Here is a 21,072-nt window from a genome sequence, read left to right on the forward strand (position 1 = left end):
GTTGCATTACTGAGTCAGCAGCTCTGCTTCCCTGGGGAGGCCTCAGAGGTAAGAAAGAGAAAGAACCAGACTAGTCAGTCCAAGGTGATGGGCTTTAAGGTGGCAACAAACTCATCACATTAAGGCACGCTGACTGCTTTCCTCAGGGACTGCCTTTCCACACACCTCTGTGTGACAGCGCACATAAGCACATGGCAGTGAGCCCGCTGTCCCCTTCCAAAGGGCAGCCAAGGCCCCGGATTCACCTGTCAGGGCAGGGAAACCCACTTGAAATCAGGGAGGAGTGCTCCGTCTCAGCAGCTGGCATCTCCGCAGATGTGCAGACGGCTCCTTTACCACAGGAGCATCCAGTTTGGGGAGAGGCTGGTTAACATGAGACACGTTCACACAAACTCTTCTCTCCCTCCCATTTCCAGTCCACACTTCTTCCAGCAAAACTACACTGAGGGGAGCATCACTTGCTGTCCCAGCAGCAGGCTGCTGGCTAGCCACAGTCAGGAAGAGCTTATTATGATTTAAATATCAAATCCAGTCTTATTATGAAAGGTCCACCCAGTACATTTAGAATTACAAATGCATAGGCCAGCTAGGTCTTATAGGTCCAGAAGGTATACATGTACATTTTCCCATGTCTTGATCTCATACTATGCCAAAGGTGACACACAGCATCCCTGGAATACAGCCAGCTTTTGGGCAAAGAAAGCGGCCAGACATTTCTCAGCTTACTAAGCAATATGAATGAGTATTTCAGCCAAGAGCACTAGGGCAAATTTCCTACAAAAACAGCACCGCATCCCCAGACGCTGGCGTGAGGCGCAGGAGAGACAGGTTTGAAGGCTGTTATGCAAAAACTCTCCCCTCTCCCTTCTCCAAGGTAAGTTTCGCGGCACTTCACTTTCAACACCCGTGCCAGAGAGACTCCCTCGGCCGGGCGGGAGCGGCCGCCCCTGGCAGGGTGACCGAGCCGAGCCCAACACCGGGGCTGTCCCCGCTGCACGACGCTCCCCGCGACGTCCGCTGCCCAACCCTTTTCAGCGCTGTCCCTACAGACAGCCGTGACTGACCGAGTGCCGCCGCCCCGGGGCTGCACGCCTCATGCACCGACGCGAGCGGGACCCTGCGGCAGCGTCCCGGTCCCCACGCGCGGCCGGACCCGCCGCCGCCGCTCGGGCGCCCCTCACCTCCCCCGCCGGCCCGCTCCGGAGTACCGCCACTCCCCGGTGCGGAGCGGGGGGAGCCGCACACTGCCGCACACCACCACCCTCCCCTCCCGCTGCTCCCCGGCTCCATGGCAGCAGGGCCGTGCCCCGCGGTACTCACCGACAGCCGCCACCACACCGCGCTGCCCCCCGCCCCGCTCCGCGCACCAAGGCGCCCTGCCCTCCCCGCGCCGCGCCGCGCCGGCCGCTCCGTTCGAAAGGGCCAATCACCGCCCGCGGGGCCGGGCCGGGCCGGGCCGGGGCGGGGCGGGGCGGGGCGGGGCGGGGCGCCCGCCGCACCTGGCGCGGGTCCGCGGCACTGCCCGGCCCTCAAGCGGCTGCGGGGGGTGCCGCGGCCCCTCGGGGCTTGCCGGGGCCCCCGGTTTATCCGGGGGCAGCTCGGGTGTCTCCACCGGACCCCCGCCGGTTTAGGTGAAGGGCCTGCGTAGCGGAGCCGCCCCTCCGGCCGCCCCCAGGGACGCGTCCTCTGAGGCGGTGCAGGGCGCAGGGTCGCGGCCCCGCTGGCAGCCGGGCCCCTTTCCCCGTCAGGCCCCCACGGAGGCCGGGTCAGGCGTCAGTGCCCCCCCCGCTGAGGCGGCGCGGCAGATGGCCCTCCCGCCCACGGGCCGCTTGGCTGCCAGGAACGCACGAGCCTTAACGTCCCCTTCTTTGTGTCACCAGCTGCGGTTGGAAGCAGTTGTGCTTCCCTGGCGTGGCGATGGCAGGTCTGGGCACGGGCGGGGGGGGCAGGGTGCTGGGTGCACGGCGGTCAGGGGAAGCCCCTGCCCGCGGACAAGCTTACGTCCAAAGAGGCCTTTGGCAGGAGGGCGAAGAGCTGTTCCTGCCCCAGCGTCCTCCCCTGTGCACCTGGCGCTGCCGGCAATGCGGGGCCGCTGCTTGGAGGACCACGGGGTCGGCACATCGGTGTCCCAGCCGCCTGGTGTCACGTTGCTGGGAGCAGACCCAGGCACAAGAAAACCACCCACCTGCCTACAGCCCCTGTTGGCATCAGGGACCCGCCCCGCCCCACACAGCCTCCGAGCACATCTGCCTTCTTGGGAGATGCTGCTGATGGTGTTTTTCAGAGCCACTAAGCGCCAACAGTCAAAGTCGTAAAGCAAAATAACCCATGATACACCTTCACAAAGCACAGATACTGTATAATTTTTACTTTGAAATAATAATGCAAATGAAGTTACATGTTTATATTGTGAAAAGGGATTTTTTTTGTGTCTGTGTGTCTTTTCCCCATTACATAATTTTTCATCTTCTGAAGAAATAATGTCTTGCACATCTTACACGAACACATTTCACAGTTGAACAGCAAATGACTGGCATTAACCATTTCAGCTGGCTTATAACCGTAAATGTCTGGAACACCTTCTTTAATGGAAGCCAAGCACAAAAACACCGCCGTGAAAAACTATGAATGGAAACCTGTATTTCCCCATTTGTCAAGAGGAACTGTAACTGCAATCAGTTTAATTGCAGCAGGAATTAACAGGGTTCCTCTGAGGAGCTAGCAGACTCTGTGATCAGAGAATATAAATACAGAGAAAGTTATTCTCACGTGTGAAGATCTGATAGCTACACAATATTCTGTGTATAGTGAACAAAATGACTTTTATGAATCCATGGCATGTTTCTATAAAAATGCAGTAAAGAAAATTTAACGTACTGGGGGATATTTTTCTATGAAAATAACTGCTATGCGGTCCTTTAAAAAAATATTTCTCCTAAAATAAAAAGTCTCCATCACTGCACATCCCAGATCTCACAGAGAAGAGGTGTGAATTTGTGATCATTCACTCTCCATGACATCAGCATCTCTGCATGATGATGGTTAAATGTCCGCAATTCTGTCAGACGGCCCAGAAGACATGCAAAGTGTTGAGGGTTATCTGGGTGGTGAAGTTTGCAGAATTTCTGTAGAATATCCAGCAGGGGTTCTTGAAGCCTTTCCACGGACTCTCTGTCCTTTATGTACTGTCGATCTGGTTATGGTTTTAAAAGAAAAGAAGTAATTAACAAATACTCTGATACAATGTCAATATTTACACTGATAAATGAACATTAAAATATTCAAATATTTGCACTGGGCACTGATGCTTACACCTACCAAGAATATTTATTTTCAAATTAAGGGACAATAAAAATGCTTAACATTGTATTTTTGATTTGGGGTTTTCATGAAAGCTTCCCACTTCTAGCTAGGGAAAACTATCAACTTTTTCAAAAACTGAAGAGTTTTAACTCAGAAATGTTTCTCTGGGGTTTTATCGTCATCTCCCAATGCAGTTCTGCACCTGAGTCTGTCCTGTGATGCATTGCAACAACTGAGCAGCACAGCATAAGTTCTTGGAGGTGGAGTACAACTGGTGAATTTGCCTGGTAGAGAAGAGTGTACGTGCAGGTCACCAGGGACAAATCAAACATCTTCATCCTCAGATGAAATTTCTTTGTTAGAAAATACTTGTCTTTTTATTTTGTTCATATGGAAATATGTGTTTGGGTATCTGGAGAGGGAGGAAGAGAGGAGGATGGGGTTTTTGTCACTGAAATTTTCAGCATAAAAAAAATTTCCTGAGCCACACTGACTCAAAGAGTGATGGAATTGCTTCACCTTCCCATCTCCTATGAAACCTGATTTGGAAACCTGTCTGTCTTTTGTCCTGAAGCATCAGGCTTCCCCCATTCCTATGATAGTGATTTTGTTTGAGGCACTGTACAATTTCTCCATATTTTGTAGGCAAAGCTGGTTAGTTTTGTGTTGTCAAAGAATTAGTTTTTATAGCAAAGCCTGTAATCAGGGCTGAGATGCTATTGTCCCAATACTTCTGAAAGGTCAGTTTCCAATACTTTATAGTCAAGAGGGCAACTTGCTACTGTCCTTCTGCTCTTGACAGCTGGTGTTTGTTCAATAAAGGCTGAAGACCTTCACTACCATTCTCTGTTCTAAGTTATAGTGTTTCCCAATTTCCCTCTAAAAAATGTAACATTCCACAATGGTCTGTAGTGATGTGCATGTAACCACTTCTGGGATTTTCTGAAGGAAGAAGCCTGTCATGGTAAGCAGTGAAGAGATACCAGTAATGTTTTTAAACAGGGAATTTATGCACTTTTCTTCCTTGTATGCAAAACCAGATGGTGTAGCAGGACATTGGGAGTTTGGATTTGTGTGCTTGTTTTCTGGTTTAACAACTGAATATACTGAATACGCATGTATGTTCACTTACTCTCATAGAATGTAAGTTTTTACAAGTCTCAGGTCACACTCCTCATGCTTTCTTTCCAAAACCACTAATATTTAATTTCGGATGAGAAGTTACCTGGTGACAGGATAACTATGGCTGTTAGCAGCGCATATTCTTCCTGTGTCATCTTCAACTCTCCAATACTTTTATAAAAATTAAACATGGGAGTTATGAATTCATCTGAGATACCTGTGAGAGAAAAAAAATGTTATTTTAAAATTATTGACATAATCTGGTTTATTGCTACAGAGCAATTATTTAGTATTTGAAGCCTTGACTGTCTTGGTGGGAGAAATTTACTGCACAAATGAGGCCTGATGCAAGACAATTAGTTACAAAAGTGCAAGCACATTCTTGTTTTCCAGATCAGAGTAGAAACAGGCAAGCACTGGCAATTTATTTTCGGATGGTTTCAAGGTCTGTCTTTCAAGCAATTCTTTTTCTGCTACAGGTTTGTCTGTCTAGCTCTCCAGGGCGAGTCTCATGCGTGTTTTTCTTGCCGTCTGCTAATATTCTAGCTGTCTTCTCTTTCCAGGATGCACATTTTGCAAAACAGTCCCCATGTTCCCTATCTTTACATTAGTTATATGGAAACCTCTCAGGGTTTCCATGGTTTAATTCTAGCCTAACTCTACAGCTAACTGCCTTGGGCAGTTGCTTCAGTTGTCTCCATAAAGAGACTTAATTGCTCCTTTTATGTAGCCTGAAACTTTAGCTAGGTCTAGGATTACCTGTAGTCCAAGATCAACTTGCTTGCAACTACTACTACCTTAAAGCATAAACTAGTGTTATTATAAAGTACAGAGCCATAAATAATTAAAATTCAGCCCAATTTAAGGATGGGATCATGTGATTCTCTCACCATCAGCGAAACCCTTTGGGGTTACCAAACTGCAACAAGCCAATGGGGCTTCCTCTTACCGACTGTGTCATTAGGTCACGATGTTCTTACTTAGCCTTAAATTACAGATGTACTCTATTCTGCTTTTTGGTGTAAAAGAGAAGTAAGTCCTGTGACATCAAATGGTTTTTATTTTAAATGGTGTGTGAGTCACTCAGAGCAGCCACTAGACTGTTGACAATGGCTGCTTGCAACTCTGAAGCGGTGTAGACATCCAAACCAGTGGTTCTGCAGCAAGAGCCTTTTGGCCTTCCTTGGCTGAAAGGATGGAAACCTCTTTTGTTCCTGCAGATGAGGGCCATAGGGTTTCTTGTCATTTTACTCTTAATTTTGAGCTGTTCTAGGAGAAGCCTTTGTAACTTGCTGTGGAAACTGCATGAAATAATGCGGGTTTGAGTGTTGTATATAACACAAAGCTGAAGTCCAGGACTGATGAGGTTTGGAGTGCTTCCAGTAGGGGAAATTAAAAATTAAACTCGGCAGGTGGAACTCAAAGAAAGGAAACATAAAGTCACTTGACTTAACTACGAAACAGTCACATTTTGCTGTGACAGTAAGAACTTCAATCAGTGGAATAGTTTTGTGTCCCAACAGTAAGTATGGTCTTGCAGGGTGTGGTTTATTTTGTGGCTGAACAATGTGTTTAAACATGTGGCATGAGCTACCTGTGTTCACTTCAGATTACAAACCACGAATCTTGTTTTTGTAACAAGTTCAACACTACTGAGAAGAGTCTAAGACTAAGTCAATTAAGCATATATATATATGATGTGGGTCAGCTCGTTCTGTGGCAGTTGGTAACACAGCTGGAGCTTTACACAGAGCAAACGAGTCATATAACACTTGTTATTGCTAACTTTTGGGGAACCGCCTGTCTCTCTCTTGGGCAGTTTTAAATGCCGAAGTTCCTTACAAGATGACATATGTAAGGAACACATATGACACACCAAAGTCTTAAAGTTTACACGTCTCTAGAAGAGATTCATAGAAAGGAAAAAAAAAAAAAAAGACTAGCTGAGGCCTAAAGCAGAGCAAATTAATTCCTCTCGTGGAAGTGAATAGCTTAGCAATGACATGAGAAAAGTCCAAGACAAACTGGATATTTTTAGAAGTCTCTGTGCAAGGTAGCATGCCGCTCAGCACAATCATCTTGGCAGCAGACAGGAAATGGGAGGAAGTGGGCTGTGAGTAAGACTCCAGTCATTTGTTTCTCATATTCATCATTGATTTTTTTTTTTCTCTTTTTTTTGGGTCAGGTTAGTTTTCAGCTGGATGAATTCATTGTTTTGCTGACCACAAAGCTTCTCAAGTCCTACTGTCAGTATGGTAGAAGTGGGATGAAATTGATGCTTGTGAACAGGGTGTGGAATAACTAATTCAGGTCCTCACTGGTCCAGGCAGTGTATAAGCATGCAGTAAAACAATCCTTGCCCCAGAAGGCTTATAATCTAACATTAAGAAACTAAAGCATGGATGAGTGAAACAAAAAATGAATATAGATGTGGAAGCAAATGAAATTATAGTAGAGAGCTTCTCTGCATTACTGTACTCCAAACAGAGAAATAAAATAAAACAGAAGAGGGGAAAGGAAGTGAAAATGGGATGTTTCAGCAATGCAACTGATTTACTGCTTTTACTAAAGAGAACAGAACTTTGCAATCTTTAAACAGATACATGTCACAAGACAATTATGAATGAAACGATGCAAAATGAGCAATTTTGAGACCAGGATAATGGAATTTTTTCTTGATTACTAGTCTCACCCTCATGCATCTCTGCTGGAGTTTCTCTGTTACTTCATCATCCTATATACATGTTACAGAAACTGCTGTTCCATCACAAGAGGGGGCTGTTTTCTAATGTGATTGAAAATGCTTCAGTTAGATTTAATAAACTCCACCAGGAAGCAAAAAAGCAGGAAACATGTTTGTAATTCTTGCTTTTTTTTTCTTGTCTACTGTACAAGATGTTGTCACTTCAATTCCAATCAGAAAAAGAATTAAAGGCGATTTGGTGCTTCTAAGTGGAAAGGCTAAAGGAGAAATGAATTATATGATTTCAAATGTCATTGTTACAAATCATGCTCCAAGAGGGAAAAAAAAATCAAATAGATAAAGTTATATTTCTGGCCTCAATGAGAACAGAAAAGTTAGCTCCAGCTAACTCTCTTTATTTAGATCAGACAAGAGCCCCGCGCAGTACTGTGTCAGTTAGGCAGAGCTTCCTGGTCAGTGTTAATGGTGCCTCCTTCTTAACTTTTTTCCAAAAAGGTTTCAAAAATATTGTTTCATGCAGCATTATGGCATGCTCCTCCTTCATGTTGCATTGTGCATCATTTTGAATTACATAGATTTCTAACGTCTATCATCTGTAGAAGATACTGCAATTCATTTGACTGATTTTGCTATGTTAATGCACAACTGCCTGTTAAACCCCAGTGTAGTCAATGGGAGATACTAGCTTTACTGAGCATTAGGCTGGACCAGATTTAAACCCATAAGCATTATTCATTCAGCACCTCTTAATTGCACAATTTCATTCCTATCTGTAGCTCAAGACACAGCATTGTTTCAGACCTCACCTTTTTTAGGGTCTTGTTCCTATGATTTCTCTCTGAAGGTAAGATGACTGTTGCTTTCATAAGGTTTGCAGTTTCAGGACATAAATAATTACCTGGTTAAGGTAATCCTGGAATAGATGTTTTTACTGTGATATCGAGTCAGTATTGCCAGCTTTTTGAGATAGTATTCTCTCTTCTATTTTGGCTGTTCAGTAAAAGTGAATAGAATCTTGCAAGAAGAAAGCTTGAGAGTCAGTTCTAATTAACTACTAGCACTGTGTGATTCATATGGATAAAGAGATCTTTTCTTGATAAACATGGAGGTGCCAGTGGTTATGAAATGAAGGGTATATTAGTAGCTGTTTTATGAAAATAAAATAATTACTTGCAAAATTATATCTTTCACAGTGTTTCATCTACCAGAACTGCTTTCCATTCTGCTTATGAGTGATCCCTTCTAAGCTATTCAAATCCATCAGTGGCTCTTTAAACACTGACCAAGTTCACCCTATTGATGTTGAAAGCTGAAAAGGGGAAAATCTAACCAGTAGAGAAGATACACCAGAGCATGTGCACATGACATAATTTGTAGAGGTTAAATGGCCGACTTAAATGAGAGGTTAGCATGTGCCAAGGAGAACTCACAATCAGGATAGCAAAAATCCATCTTCTCAAAAGCAATCAATAGGACCACTGTGAAGCCATCATTGCAAGCAAAGAAACCTTAATTAAAAAGAAAAACAAACAAACAAACAAAACCCAAAACCAAGCAAACCAAACTTGCAAGGAGGATACAAATGACTTTGCCATGTACCATCCTTTGGCAGTGGCCTGGGTGCCTGCAGTCAGGAGAGAAGTGCAGTCTGGCACACAGCAGCAGCATCTGCACTGCCTTGAGCTAGTCTTTATAGGTCGAATCTAAATAAGTTTTTAGCCTGGAGAAGCACACTTACGCAGAATAAAAGACATTGGATCTCCTGACATCTGTTCTTGTTTTCATGGGTATAAATTAACTCTGTAGATACCGTTTAAACACTTTTAACAATTTAATTTGTAACTTAGGAACATGGCACTGGCTAACTCGGTGTGGTAGATTGTGCAGGACTGTATATGAACAGAAAAGCTCTTTCCTATAGCCTTCAATTTAAGGTGGTTCAAACTTCTAAATGTTTTGGACAGTGCACCAGTTTTGGGTCAAGTCACAGGATGGTAAGAGTCTCCTTCCATGTGGATGTACATGACTATTTGGAGGGTTAGACACTTGGGACTCGCAGTGAAGATCATTTCATTTTGTTTCTCTGCACAAACCACAGCGCAATGGGGTTTTCAAGCACCACTGTTACTCAGTACTAATAATCAAATAATAAAAGCCAAAGGCAATGGAAGTGATTAGGTATCCATTGTTCTGGTGTCAAATTTTGCCTTTGGTTGCAGGAGTCTCTTGTCCAAATCAATGGAACTTTGTATCCCACATTCAAGGGCAAAAGGTGGCCTCTTGCCAGTGCTTTGAAATTCTGGCTGTTTCTTTTTTCCTTGGATCTTGTTGTACTTCAGCACCTGTAACCCATCCAGGAAGACAACAGTATATTTCACAATGTCAGGTGTCCTGCTGCCAACTGAAAATTTGGGTCCAGATTCTTCCATTTCTGTCCATATCAGGTAGTATCTTATTCCCATATACTGAAATTAGTAGGACTGCTCTGTAGATAAAATGATGAAATAAAAATCTGTGTCTCTTCATGACCACTGAAAGCCAGCGTCCTTAGGAAAACAAGCTATAAATGCTGACTGAGAAAATATTTAGTATCTCAGCACTGTTTTTTAAAAATATTGTACTGCTTAGTAATGGGGAGGATTTGCTTTCAAAATAACAGAAAAAGTCTAAGCATTAAATTACTAGGATGTCAGCCTTTCACAAAATGAGTCAATCAGTCACAAGGTGGTGTATGTATAGTGAAGTATCAAATAAGATGAGTAAGTGGCACAAGCTCTCATTAACATTAAACAAAATGTCTGTATTTCTCATTAAGAATTTCAGGATCATCATAACTTAATCCTGAGATTAAGAATCTCAGGAGCAGCTAATGAAAGAATTTCCATAACACCTTATGGAGAAAGACCATCAGGGCACAAACAAAGGCAGGCATTGAAATACACCAGGACTTGAGCAATATGCTCAATCTAAGAAATAAAAATACACCTCATTGGCATGAGAATAAAAATGAATGCTGCTAACGCTCAAAGGTCATCACCACCAGATCTCTGGCTTCTTTATCAGGAAAAAAAAAATATCCGTTCCATACAATCAGACCAAGGAAGGCATAAATATTAATAGATGAGAGCAGCTTCAAAGTGGACATGGTGGCAGGTGACAAAAATCTGGACAGCTTGTGACTTTTAGGCAGGATCCCCACCTCCCTCCCTGATTTTATGGATACAGACATCAAGGCTTGACAATAGGACTTATGTGACATTCAGACATTTGTCTGCACTTAAAAATATGTGGACAGACGTTCTGACTAGCAGCAGTCATTTATGGCTGATGACCTGACAGTGTTTAGGATCTCACTAGGAGCCATAAATAATCCTGATGCTTCTTCTTCATTCATTACCTATAAATTTAATTTCTAAACTCACCTAACTCATTGCACTTCCTCTGCTGCTCTCTATGGTCTTTGCAGGGTGTTTCAGTTTGCTGCATTTAGTCTTCGTTTTCAGTGAAATGTATGTAAAAAACAAAGTCCCTATCTTCAATTTTATGTGTAATTCTCTTGGGTTTTCTTCTTTGACTTCGGTTTAATCTCTTCTGACCCGTCTTACCTCTTGAACATGATAATGGCCAACTGCAGCTTTTAGTAGCATTTGTCCTTACTGTCTAAGGCTAGAAGAGGGTGCTTAGGTTTCTACCCTAATATCACATTTGGTACAAGCTATTATTCAACCCAGAGCCCTGGTGTTGAGTCCTATGACATGCAGGGATGTGAACTGTGTATTCAGTATTTTTGAAAGCTGTGTGCGTAAGCAATGATAACAGAAGAATTTGGATGCCTTCCTTTCATTTTGTTTCAATGCAAGACACCTGAAAATTACCAGGATTTAAACCACAAAAATAAGCTGTTTCAGTAGTAGATATTTTTAAACAATTTTAAATTATTCAATTTGTCTAAATGTGTAATTCTGGAATTTATCCTAAACTAAGACAAAATGTGCAGAAAAATTGCACCAATGCAGGCTCTTAAAGTCAAACCAAAAAACTCAGGTAGCATGTGTGATGATGAACATGATTCCTCTGAAAATTCAGTGAACACTGAGAAATACACTTGGGAAACATGGGAGAGTCAAACCTATCTAGTAAAAGTCCTTCCTCTTATAAACCAATCTGCTTGCATTTTCAGTGCAGAGGAAGTGATACCACTAAGTGACAGGCAGTTACCAGTACTGAAACCATAGGAAGAGGGGCATTTAAAAAACACATTTAAGTCTTTTCATGGAAGGGACATTGCCAGGTTGACAGATAGGCTTTAACAATGTCAGTCCAAAATGCGAGACTCTGAAAATTTTGAGTGACATCTAGGAGCATTGGCAACAACAATTAAGTTAAAATTGCTACAAATGTAAAGATTTACAAGCTGCTTTTGTTGTTTGCTGTCACAGCCCCATTAAGTGCAGCCAAGGAAAATGTTTTTAAGTAGGCTTGAATTTGCACAGACCGGAGAAAGAAATCACATGGAAAAGGGTATTTTGTCCTGTATTCTGGCTGTTAATAGAAGGAAAGAATGCAGCCAGCAGCAAGTAAACTGGATTATTCTCCTGTAATATAGGGAGGGAGAAATTCTGGCTGCAGTATTTCCTTGTATGTCCCCAACTTGATCCTGGCTTGAGGGAAGATGTTTTGGAGAGCCTTTTCCAAGAGAAATAAGATATATATGTGTATATATACGCACTAAAAAAATTATTGTGTTTCATTCCTTGGGAACTACTCAGCCCAGGTTTTCTTCTGATCCAGAACTAATTTTTAATTTACTTTAGAGGGTTTTTTTCTCCACAAAAAAAAGAATTGCAGGAAAACTTCCTTTGGAATAAATAATACCACATTTTAAATCGTTACTTGTCTTGAAATTTTCTTCTACACAAAATGCTATTTTTTAAAATCTGTTTCATGACAGGTAAATATTACCGCAGGATACAATGTCATATTCCAGCTAGTCATGTTATGATATGAAATGCTATCTTTAAGTCTAGTACAAACTTGCAAAGCATAATATTGCATCTCATCTGGACTCAGAAGTTGCAAAGAATTAAGAGGCTATTTTAAAATTATGAGTAAGGGAAAAATTATTGTTATGACATAATGGCTTATGTAATGTTCTGGATCAAGGTATTTCCTGCTTCTATTTTTTATGAACAGATGACACCTTGAACAAAAAGGTTAATACTCGCTGTATAGATTAGAGGAGAGAAGCTTTCAGTAACCATGTATTCATAAGGATTCATTTCTCTAAGACCTATTTTTATCAAAAATTTAGGTTATAATCTGATAGAAAGATCTCTTAATGAAGACATTTGGATCCACAACAACACATTACAGTTTCCAGGAAATATCTCTGGCCTTCTTGGTATACTTCTCTGCCTCCAGAACCTGGGCCAGAAGCCATTCATATCACTCTGGAAGTCACCATTTCCAGTCCATCAAACAATAGCCTCTTATAATAAATCAAAATGAAAGAAATATAAAAAATTGCAAAATATAAACCTAGAAATGAATGTGCTAAGGTAAACTAAATACATACCTTCAGCAAATTAGTTATTCTTAAGTTTCCTAACTCCTTTTCAGGGTTTCGAAAGTATTGGCCTAATTTTGCATACATCAGTAGTACCTTCACATTACTGATTTTGTTTCAGAACTGAATTCAAGCTTTCTATGACTAGTATTGAGGTTAAATGTTCTCCTGTCTCTTCTCCTGACTATTAAAAAGGAAGGCCAGAAGCCAGAATCTATAGACAGACTTTGATTCAGAATTGTTGTCACATTTGAATTTTGAATGATAGGTAGCTGAAGGTTGGATAAAGTTTGCTGGTCAATACAGCAAAAGGCAACTCATTGAGTATTGTATCAGTGGAGCACAAAGAATACCAAACAATGCAAAACATGACCTTGCCTTCTTTAAGGAACAAACAATATCCAGCCCTGTTTGGCTTTTCATAATTGTTAAGATTTACGTCTAGAATGAATAGAATTTATCATAGCCAATGAACCTTTGATGGACCTTCAGAAGCAGAAAACATACTGTGAACATGTCATGTTTATATTCTTCTGTGCACCTTGTGCAGTGTGATTCGATTTTACCAAGCTGACCCTAAGAATAGGTGGTTCCCTTCAGTCATCTCCAGTAACATCCTAAAATCTTTTTTTCTTTCCTCCTTATAGTGATTGCCTTTGAAAACATAAATATTGCTATTTTATGTGACTAATTTGAGATGCTGGTATTTCTTCTTAATCTGCTTTCATGCTTATCATTTGAGACTTGTGCTGAGTTTATTTGGTATAGCATTATTCATAATACTTGCAATGTATTTATAAATAAACCTTTACCTTATGACCTTTAGACTGAAGGCTGAGTTAGATTTGTTCCAGTTAATATAAAGAACAACATTCAGATAAACCTGTTTCAGTGCTAATAAACAATTTTACTAGCTTTTCAAGGGCAAAATACTGACACAGAAGTGCAATGGTGTGGTTTGTTTTTACCTCATTAAACAAGATACTTACCACTGTTGCGAATTCTTTCTTCTAAAAGGACGGTATGTCCTGTAGGAAGTTTCCTACTAAAGATCTCAGCTGAACGGAGGAACATGGCTTCTACTGCTGAGCCCTTCAGCAAAGCAATCTGATCTTCATGATCAAGGGTTTGGAAGCCTGGGAAGATGTTAGATATAAGTAAGGCATCAACAGAAAAGTCCTGGCTACTTTCTATCCTTGAAGTTTTTGCACATGAGATGCTACACATCTGTGTAACCTTGATGTTGATGTAAGTAGGGCTACCAAGTGCTGCGGAAATTGAAACCCAGATTCCAGAAAATGAAAGATTTTGGACCTCACTGAAGTTCATGAACATTAGACTTGTGTTTCAGTGTTCATGGTACTTTAAAAGGAACAAGATAAGCAAAATCTACTGGCGTAGAACAACCAAGAGTAGGGATTTTGTCTAGCCTGATGCTGCTCCCTAACATCTTCTGACATATTTCCACCCAAGCTCTCTGTATGACTCTCCCACTGCCATGCTGCTTTCAGCCCTTTCCATGCTCTGATGGCAAAAATCAGCATTTGAAGCATCTAATTTTAAATATTTCACCTTGCCTTCGGACTAATATAATATCACATAGAGGCTTCCTACTGTGTTTTAAATATGCATTTCTCTTTTTGGAGGGGAAAGACTCTAAAACCCACTGAAGAAATCAGGAGAAATTTGGTGACTTGTGTGAATACGAAGAACAGGGAGCTGAAGATCATGGGAAATTTTCCTTGTACTTGCCAATGCAGGTACCCACCTTATACCCTGATTCTGTGAGAAAGCACAGTAAAAGATAAAGTAGACAATGAAGCGATAAATCCTGCCAGATGTACTCTAAGTCAACACTGAAAATAGTAGATTATTCAGTTATGAAGCTCCTCCTTTATTCATTTCCTGTGAGCCAGTATCCCAGTTAGCATGAAAAATATAGTTACAACTGCAGTGCTAGTCTTTGAAGCAAGACTATGACACACAGAGGAAGGGATGATATGATGGGAGTACCAGGAAAATAATGTTTTCATACAGCTAAGCATTACAATGCACCTTCCTTAACTACAAGTAACCTGTACCATGCCCATTGTTCACTCTTGAGGTAACAGCTACTTGGGAGTTAAAAAAAATACTAATGATAAACTCAGGTTTTCAGTGCTGTCCATAACACACCACGCAAAGACCATAAATATTGGTGCCACCAACCAGGGAAAGTTCTTGTTTAGGAATCACAATTCAGTGGATGTCATGACCTAGAGACTTTGCTAGAAAGCAGCAAAGAGAGTGAAGCAGAGTCTGGCAAGTGTTAGTGGTAATTTAGAAGCAGACTATTTGTCACTGCAGTGATATATGAAAATAAAATCTCTCTGGAGATACAACCCCTCCTCTGAGCATTTTGTTTGTCAATAGGTAAAGACTGCCACATCTCAGAGTGGCAGAGTTTGAATTATTCAACATATTATTCCTCTTTAGACAGTTCCTGAAGAATGCATATGTGTTAGAGAAGGTGGCATTTTTGTATAGTCTTCAAACTGTACACAACAATCACCAAATGGCAACTGAAAGGCATGTAAATTTTGCAATAACAAAATTTGCTCCAAGATACTGGATATACCTGGTAGTTTTTTAGTGAATTCCACGAGAACCTGCACATGACTGGTAGCCATTTCTGTTAAAATCAGAAAATTTCCTTCAGCACTGAATTCCTCATGTAACTGTTAAACCAAACAAAATCTGTTAATATTCATTGTCACTTCACATTTAAGAGCATAAAATACAAGAATTATTAGAGTGGATCAGGCAACAGGTCCATCTAACATTGTAATTTGTCTCCAATGGTTGTCAAAAAAAGGTTATTTTGGAAGGCAATGTAAGAAGTAAAAGAAGTAGACAGTGTCCTTTCCTCTGGAATATGTGTCTCACTTCCAATGTCATGTCTAGCAATCAATGATTTAGGCACTTCCTGAGTTAGAAGTTCTATGTGTATCATAACATTTAACCAAAAGCCTTGTTATTCATGAATTTGTCTATTTCCTTTTTTAATATATTTTTGGTTTTGACCTCCTCAACTTCCCATGGAAATAAGTTCCACAAGTTAGTTACGGGTTATTCAATCCTCCCCCTGCAAGTGTCTTCCTTTTCGTTTTCAAAATTAATGACTTAGGAAATTATTTTCTGTGGTCGTTTTGGTTTGTTGGGGTTTTTTTCTTAAGATTGAACATGACAGTTTAGTAAAAAAAAACCCCTCTTTTAAACCCTTTTTTTCCTCTTCTCCGTGTTTCCCAAACTTTACCATCCTACCATGAAAACTGGGAGCAGTTAAAGGGAAAACTGAACCTTTAGAAAGTAGAGAGGAAAAGGAAAGAAGAGGGGATGAAAGAAAAATTCAAACCTGGAAAATGTTTGGAATTTGTGTTAAAAAAAATGAAATATTATCAAGCTTCCAGGCTGGTGTCTTTATGGAAAGGAAGCTTGGCTGCAAGTCCAACTCAAATCACTGCCATACTGACAGTGCAAAAAACAGAGCTCCAGTCAGCAAAGGTTAGATTTGAGCATAAAAGTGTATTTCCAGAGTTGAAAGCTTTTTCTTAGCATTTAAGTTTGGTAAATAAAGATGTGGTCTAACTGTTGACTGAATGGAAGAGATTGTGCCCCACTTATAGCATGTTTTAACTGTAAGCTTTTACCCATAGTTTGCTCTGCTACTTACTACACCTACTTATGCTGAGTACCAATATTTTCTGCTGTGTAATCCTCAGCTTCATTATCCGCATCTCAAAATGAATTAATCAATGCACTTACTAGTTTTTTTGACACCTCCTGTGGTATTTGTTGTTTACTGTATGAATCCATGATGTAATCAAGAAGGTTCTGCTGTTCTGGGGTAAATTCTACTTTCTCCTATACTGGCAAAAAAAAAGCCCATCATGAAGTGCAGTCATAGAAATCATCTATCACAGAAAAAATATTGTATGGGTTTTATAGATGCTTTACTGAGTTTTGACTAAAAATATCAGAACTACTTCTATACTCAAGCTATTTCCTTGACTTGGTGGGAGATGGAGTTTTAATTAATACAGACAGGTCCAGAGAGTTTGTGAGTATTCTATATTCACTGTACTAGCCACATTCAGCTCAAACATCACCACTGCTGTATAAACTATTACAAGAATTTTCTTACCCTATATATTTTAGTTGTAGATGTCACTTGTTTCATGTCATGGCCTTCATTATCTTCACTGACTGTCTGATCTGAGGGCTGTTTCACATTTTTCCGTAGCCTTTTTGACTTGCATTGTATTTCTGTTAACAGACCTAGAACACATAATACAACAGATAGCAATTGGATTTATATATGCCACAGGCACTGAATAGGTCCATAAACATGCCCATGAACACCCTTTACACTAACAAACCCACTTACCTGTTCAGATCATTTCTTGAATGTGCCATTATCTTTGGATGTGAGTCTAATGAGACATAGTAAGTACACACTAATGAGTAGCCTAGCCCAGCAAGAGCCCATCTGCAGAGCAAAACAGTGAGTTCTGGTGAGCCAGCATCCACACAGTGTGCATGTCAGGAGACTTGCTTTGGACCAGCTCTAATCTGGTTTTATAGACAGAAAACCCATTAGTGATGGGAGTGTGCTGAAGTGTGTCTTTGGTTTAGTTTCATCCAAAAGAAAACCCCTTCATGTGCTCCAAGACCTGAACCAAACCACAATAAATGGGAAAAATTGGAAGGCTGTCATCAGAAGTGTCCTCATCTGATCCGAAACAGTAATCGAGGTGCAGCTGTTCTTACACAAAGGACACTGGATGTTTTCAATAACCTTTAAGCAATATTATGGCTGTAGTGCAGAATCTTCTCACAGAAAGCCCTGAGAAGAGAGGACTCCAGGGCTTTAGCCATTACAGTGTCACTATACAGATAGACCAACAGCTGAAAATGTAGGCTCAGAAGTAACTCAGGCTGGCAAATATACCTTTAAAATGTATTTATTCAAAATGTTACCCAGCTGGTCTTGCTATTTTGCATTTCATTGTATTAGAGGACTGAATAAAGCCTTGGTTTTACTATAGCTTTTCACTTGCCCTAATGAAAGGATTTTTGCATTTGTGGGGTTTTTTTGTTCTAGACTACAATTTCAGTACCTTGAACCAGGGAGCATCCTTAAGTGGATGTCATAAAAACTAGAAATTTGCTTGTGCTAACTAAAGACAGGGACAGTAGGTACCCTACACAACCTGTGGAAGACAGCCAGAAAGTACAAATGAAAAAGTAAACAGCTAAGTATTAATCTAAAAATAAACCTATCAGCATAGGACTTCTTTTTCTTTTTTCTCCCTTTTTTTTTTTTTTTTTTTTTGTTTTTGAGCTTCTTTCAAGTATCCTTCCCATTCTTCACCTTTGAAAATGCAGAGCAGGAAAAGAAGCTCATTCAGTGAGTATATGATGGTGGAGGAAGATACCATGAAAACAGTGAATTTCGTTGTGAATGTTTTTAATTTCCTGTTTAAGCACTATATAAAATAACCTACCTGAACCGCTGAGAAAAGAGGAAATTTACATGATTAGAATAAGACCTGCAAATAATACCTTGAAAGGCGGGAATAGGAATGATAGAGATAATAATTGGTATCGAGCCATGTAATTTGTGCTGCCACACAGCATCATAGATTTCTTTTTCTAAATTATTCAGTGCATCCTTTGGTGGTGTTAATGGGCTTGTACTGTTTTCCACCAGGTTAGAATCTGGTCTACTACCTTCCCAAGGAAAATTTGGTTTACATTTGCCTTAGGCAGTAAGACAAAATTTTCTCATGCTTCTGCTACTAAGTAGCACCTTAACATCTTATTCTGTCGCCATTTACATCAGCTGGAAAACTCATGTGAGAGACAGGACTTCACTTTTTACCTCAGAGATAGCTAGGTTTCAATGGGTATTATCTTCCAGGAAGAGTGGCAGAACCTGGGTCTTCCCTAGGTAGACATTTCACCCAAGAAACTTGCAGTTTATATCAAAATATCAGCAAATGACTGAAATGGATGGTTAGTAATTTTGGACTGTGTGTGGTTTCTGTATAAAGGGCAGGAGTAGGATTGTTGAGTATCTGTGCCATAAATATTTGTAAGACTTTACCTCCTTGTTCAGTGCGAAAAAAGAAGCCACAGACCTTGTAATTACAATCCTACAAAATGAGTAAGTGAAACAAAGTTCAAGGTAACCTTTTATTTCCTAGCCATTTTTTTTTCAAATAAATGCTCTATACTACTAGAAGCTTCATGTTTTACTGTCCTGGATCACCTTGAACTAAAAGCAATTATACAGCACACTCCTACTTAAAAGCCATTAAATGGTACCTTGCCAAACATCCTCACTGCAGTGCATTAGAGCATGCTTATGGTTAAGTCATGAGCAACACAAGATACCCAGTGTTTCCATTCCAGAGAGAGAATCAGGTGGCAGTGGCACTCGCTGGCTTTTATTTCACATATGCCAGTTTGTGAAAATGATAGGCCAGTTTAAAAGTTTCATGTGGGCCCAGTCAGTATTATTTACATTGACCTATTTTTTTCAGTGATGGGTTGTTTCTTTGTCGTACTGAGTCACTCAGGCTATTTTGAACCCTCAAAATTTTGGAACAATGGATCTCGGATCAGCACCACAGGGGAGTTATTTTCCTCTGACACTTAGGGACACATTGAGTGCTGTCATCACAGTGGTGCTGTCTGCTCGTATATTTACATATTGCACAAGAATATGTCATATCTCAGGATCTTTGTAGCCTGTTCAATTTGCAGAATGCAAGATTAATTACATTATGCTGGCAATGCATTCCAAATATCGATGGAGCTTATTGTTTCTCACAAAACCAACAGTTAATATAGCATCTTCTGATCAGATTGAGGGATGGAATTATATTAAAAATTCCAAGTAGATTAATTTCCTGTATGAACCTAAATTGGTTTCACACATACGTGTATGCTAAAATGGTTGGAACCGTCAAGAAAAATAAATTGTAGCCCTGTTCATGGAAGGCAGAAGAGCAGATTTTTGCAGTTTTCAGGAACAAGCTTGCAAAAGTAATGGATTGGCCAACATTTTACTCAAAATGGAATTTTAAATGTGTTTAAAGTTGCTCTCCAACATCCCTGTTGTTCTAAGTTATCCAATGTGAAGCTAAATTAAGTGTATAAGCTGTCAGTCTGAACAGAATATTCGCTTTAATATGAAACATTATTAAAGTCCTTCAGCTTCATTTCTGGAGATGGTTCTACCTATGTGCCTATATGCAAGGCAGGAAAATCTATAGTGCCATGAGAAGAGCTAATGAGACTATAAAAAAGGGCTAGCCCTTAGCAGGCCTTGCCTGATTGCTGGGTGAGGTCTGGGAACATACACTTGGCAAGTCCACAGAAACTTCCTGCTAGCAGCAGTCCTCTTTTCTTGAAAATGGCATTGTTTAAATGCCAAAATTTGGACTTGGCTAGCAAGAGCTTGACAGGGAGAGCCCCAGAAAGAGTAGCAAAGAGAAGCACCAGGACTTTCCTTCTCTGGCTTCCATAACACTGCAAACTCCTCGCTCCTGGGAAGTCTCCCATAGACATGCTTCCCCTGACTGCTTTTTCTTCTTGCTCAAGAAGGCTAATGTCTGTCGTCTAGTGCAAGGCAGCCCTTCCTTCACCATTTGCTCAGCTCTTACACCCTTGTGTCTCTGACCACCAACTAAATCCCAGTGCTTCTAAGTGCATTTGTCTTTTTCAACAGGATTTGATGCATAGGCACGGCATCATCTTTAATGCACCTTCCACCTGTGCATTAAAGATGACATCTTTTATAGCTTTATCATTAAAACCAGCCTAAGTAAACAAATACAGAATTTGAGGCACACTCTGACTATATGATGCAAATACCTGTATACATACATTCAGCCAACATGCCCATTTGCTTGCATTTCCTTAGACGGCACTCCTGGCATTTTCTCCTCATGTACATGTCCATCTCACAGTTGCCTCCATTTTTACACTTGTATACTGCATTTTTTGTGATGCTTCTTCTGAAGAACCCTGCACAACACAGTAGTGACATAGATAAAAGAAAACACTCAAAGAAGCAAAGTAATCAAGTTGAAGAACATCTACATCTCCATTAGGTTTTCTGAATGACACGTGTTCTGCTGCACTGCAAGTTTCTTTCAGTGCTTGGATGACTATATTCTTGATATTTGTATTGGCAACAGTATCAAAGTCATATAATTTAATTAATCAACATGATAAATCATGGGTCCAAACATTAGACATTAGCCCAAAGTAGGGTTCTGGAACTGTGAATGTTGTAAAAATTCAGACCCAAGTCTGAAACCTGCCA

The 21,072-nt window shown here is 40.7% G+C and overlaps 1 protein-coding gene across 6 annotated transcripts in view; it reads right to left on the minus strand.

The window, feature by feature from the left end:
• Positions 1-2,353: 2,353 nt before the first annotated feature.
• Positions 2,354-21,072, minus strand: part of NR1H4 (nuclear receptor subfamily 1 group H member 4) — a 42,756-nt gene continuing 24,037 nt past the window's right edge. For 4 of the 6 annotated variants that reach the window (XM_074826965.1, XM_074826966.1, XM_074826964.1 and 1 more), the window contains 7 exons: positions 20,619-20,771; positions 16,879-17,012; positions 16,500-16,598; positions 15,313-15,412; positions 13,685-13,831; positions 4,529-4,642; positions 2,354-3,193 (listed from right to left, as the gene is read on the minus strand). In XM_074826965.1, the coding sequence (XP_074683066.1) occupies positions 2,955-3,193; positions 4,529-4,642; positions 13,685-13,831; positions 15,313-15,412; positions 16,500-16,598; positions 16,879-17,012; positions 20,619-20,771 (986 nt within the window). In that variant the 3' untranslated portion in view covers positions 2,354-2,954. The remainder of the gene's footprint in view (positions 3,194-4,528; positions 4,643-13,684; positions 13,832-15,312; positions 15,413-16,499; positions 16,599-16,878; positions 17,013-20,618; positions 20,772-21,072) is intronic. The other 2 variants (XM_074826967.1, XM_074826969.1) reach the window with 2 other exon arrangements.

Source organism: Strix aluco, chromosome 5 (genome assembly GCF_031877795.1).
Source record: "Strix aluco isolate bStrAlu1 chromosome 5, bStrAlu1.hap1, whole genome shotgun sequence".
Lineage (NCBI taxonomy): Eukaryota > Metazoa > Chordata > Aves > Strigiformes > Strigidae > Strix > Strix aluco.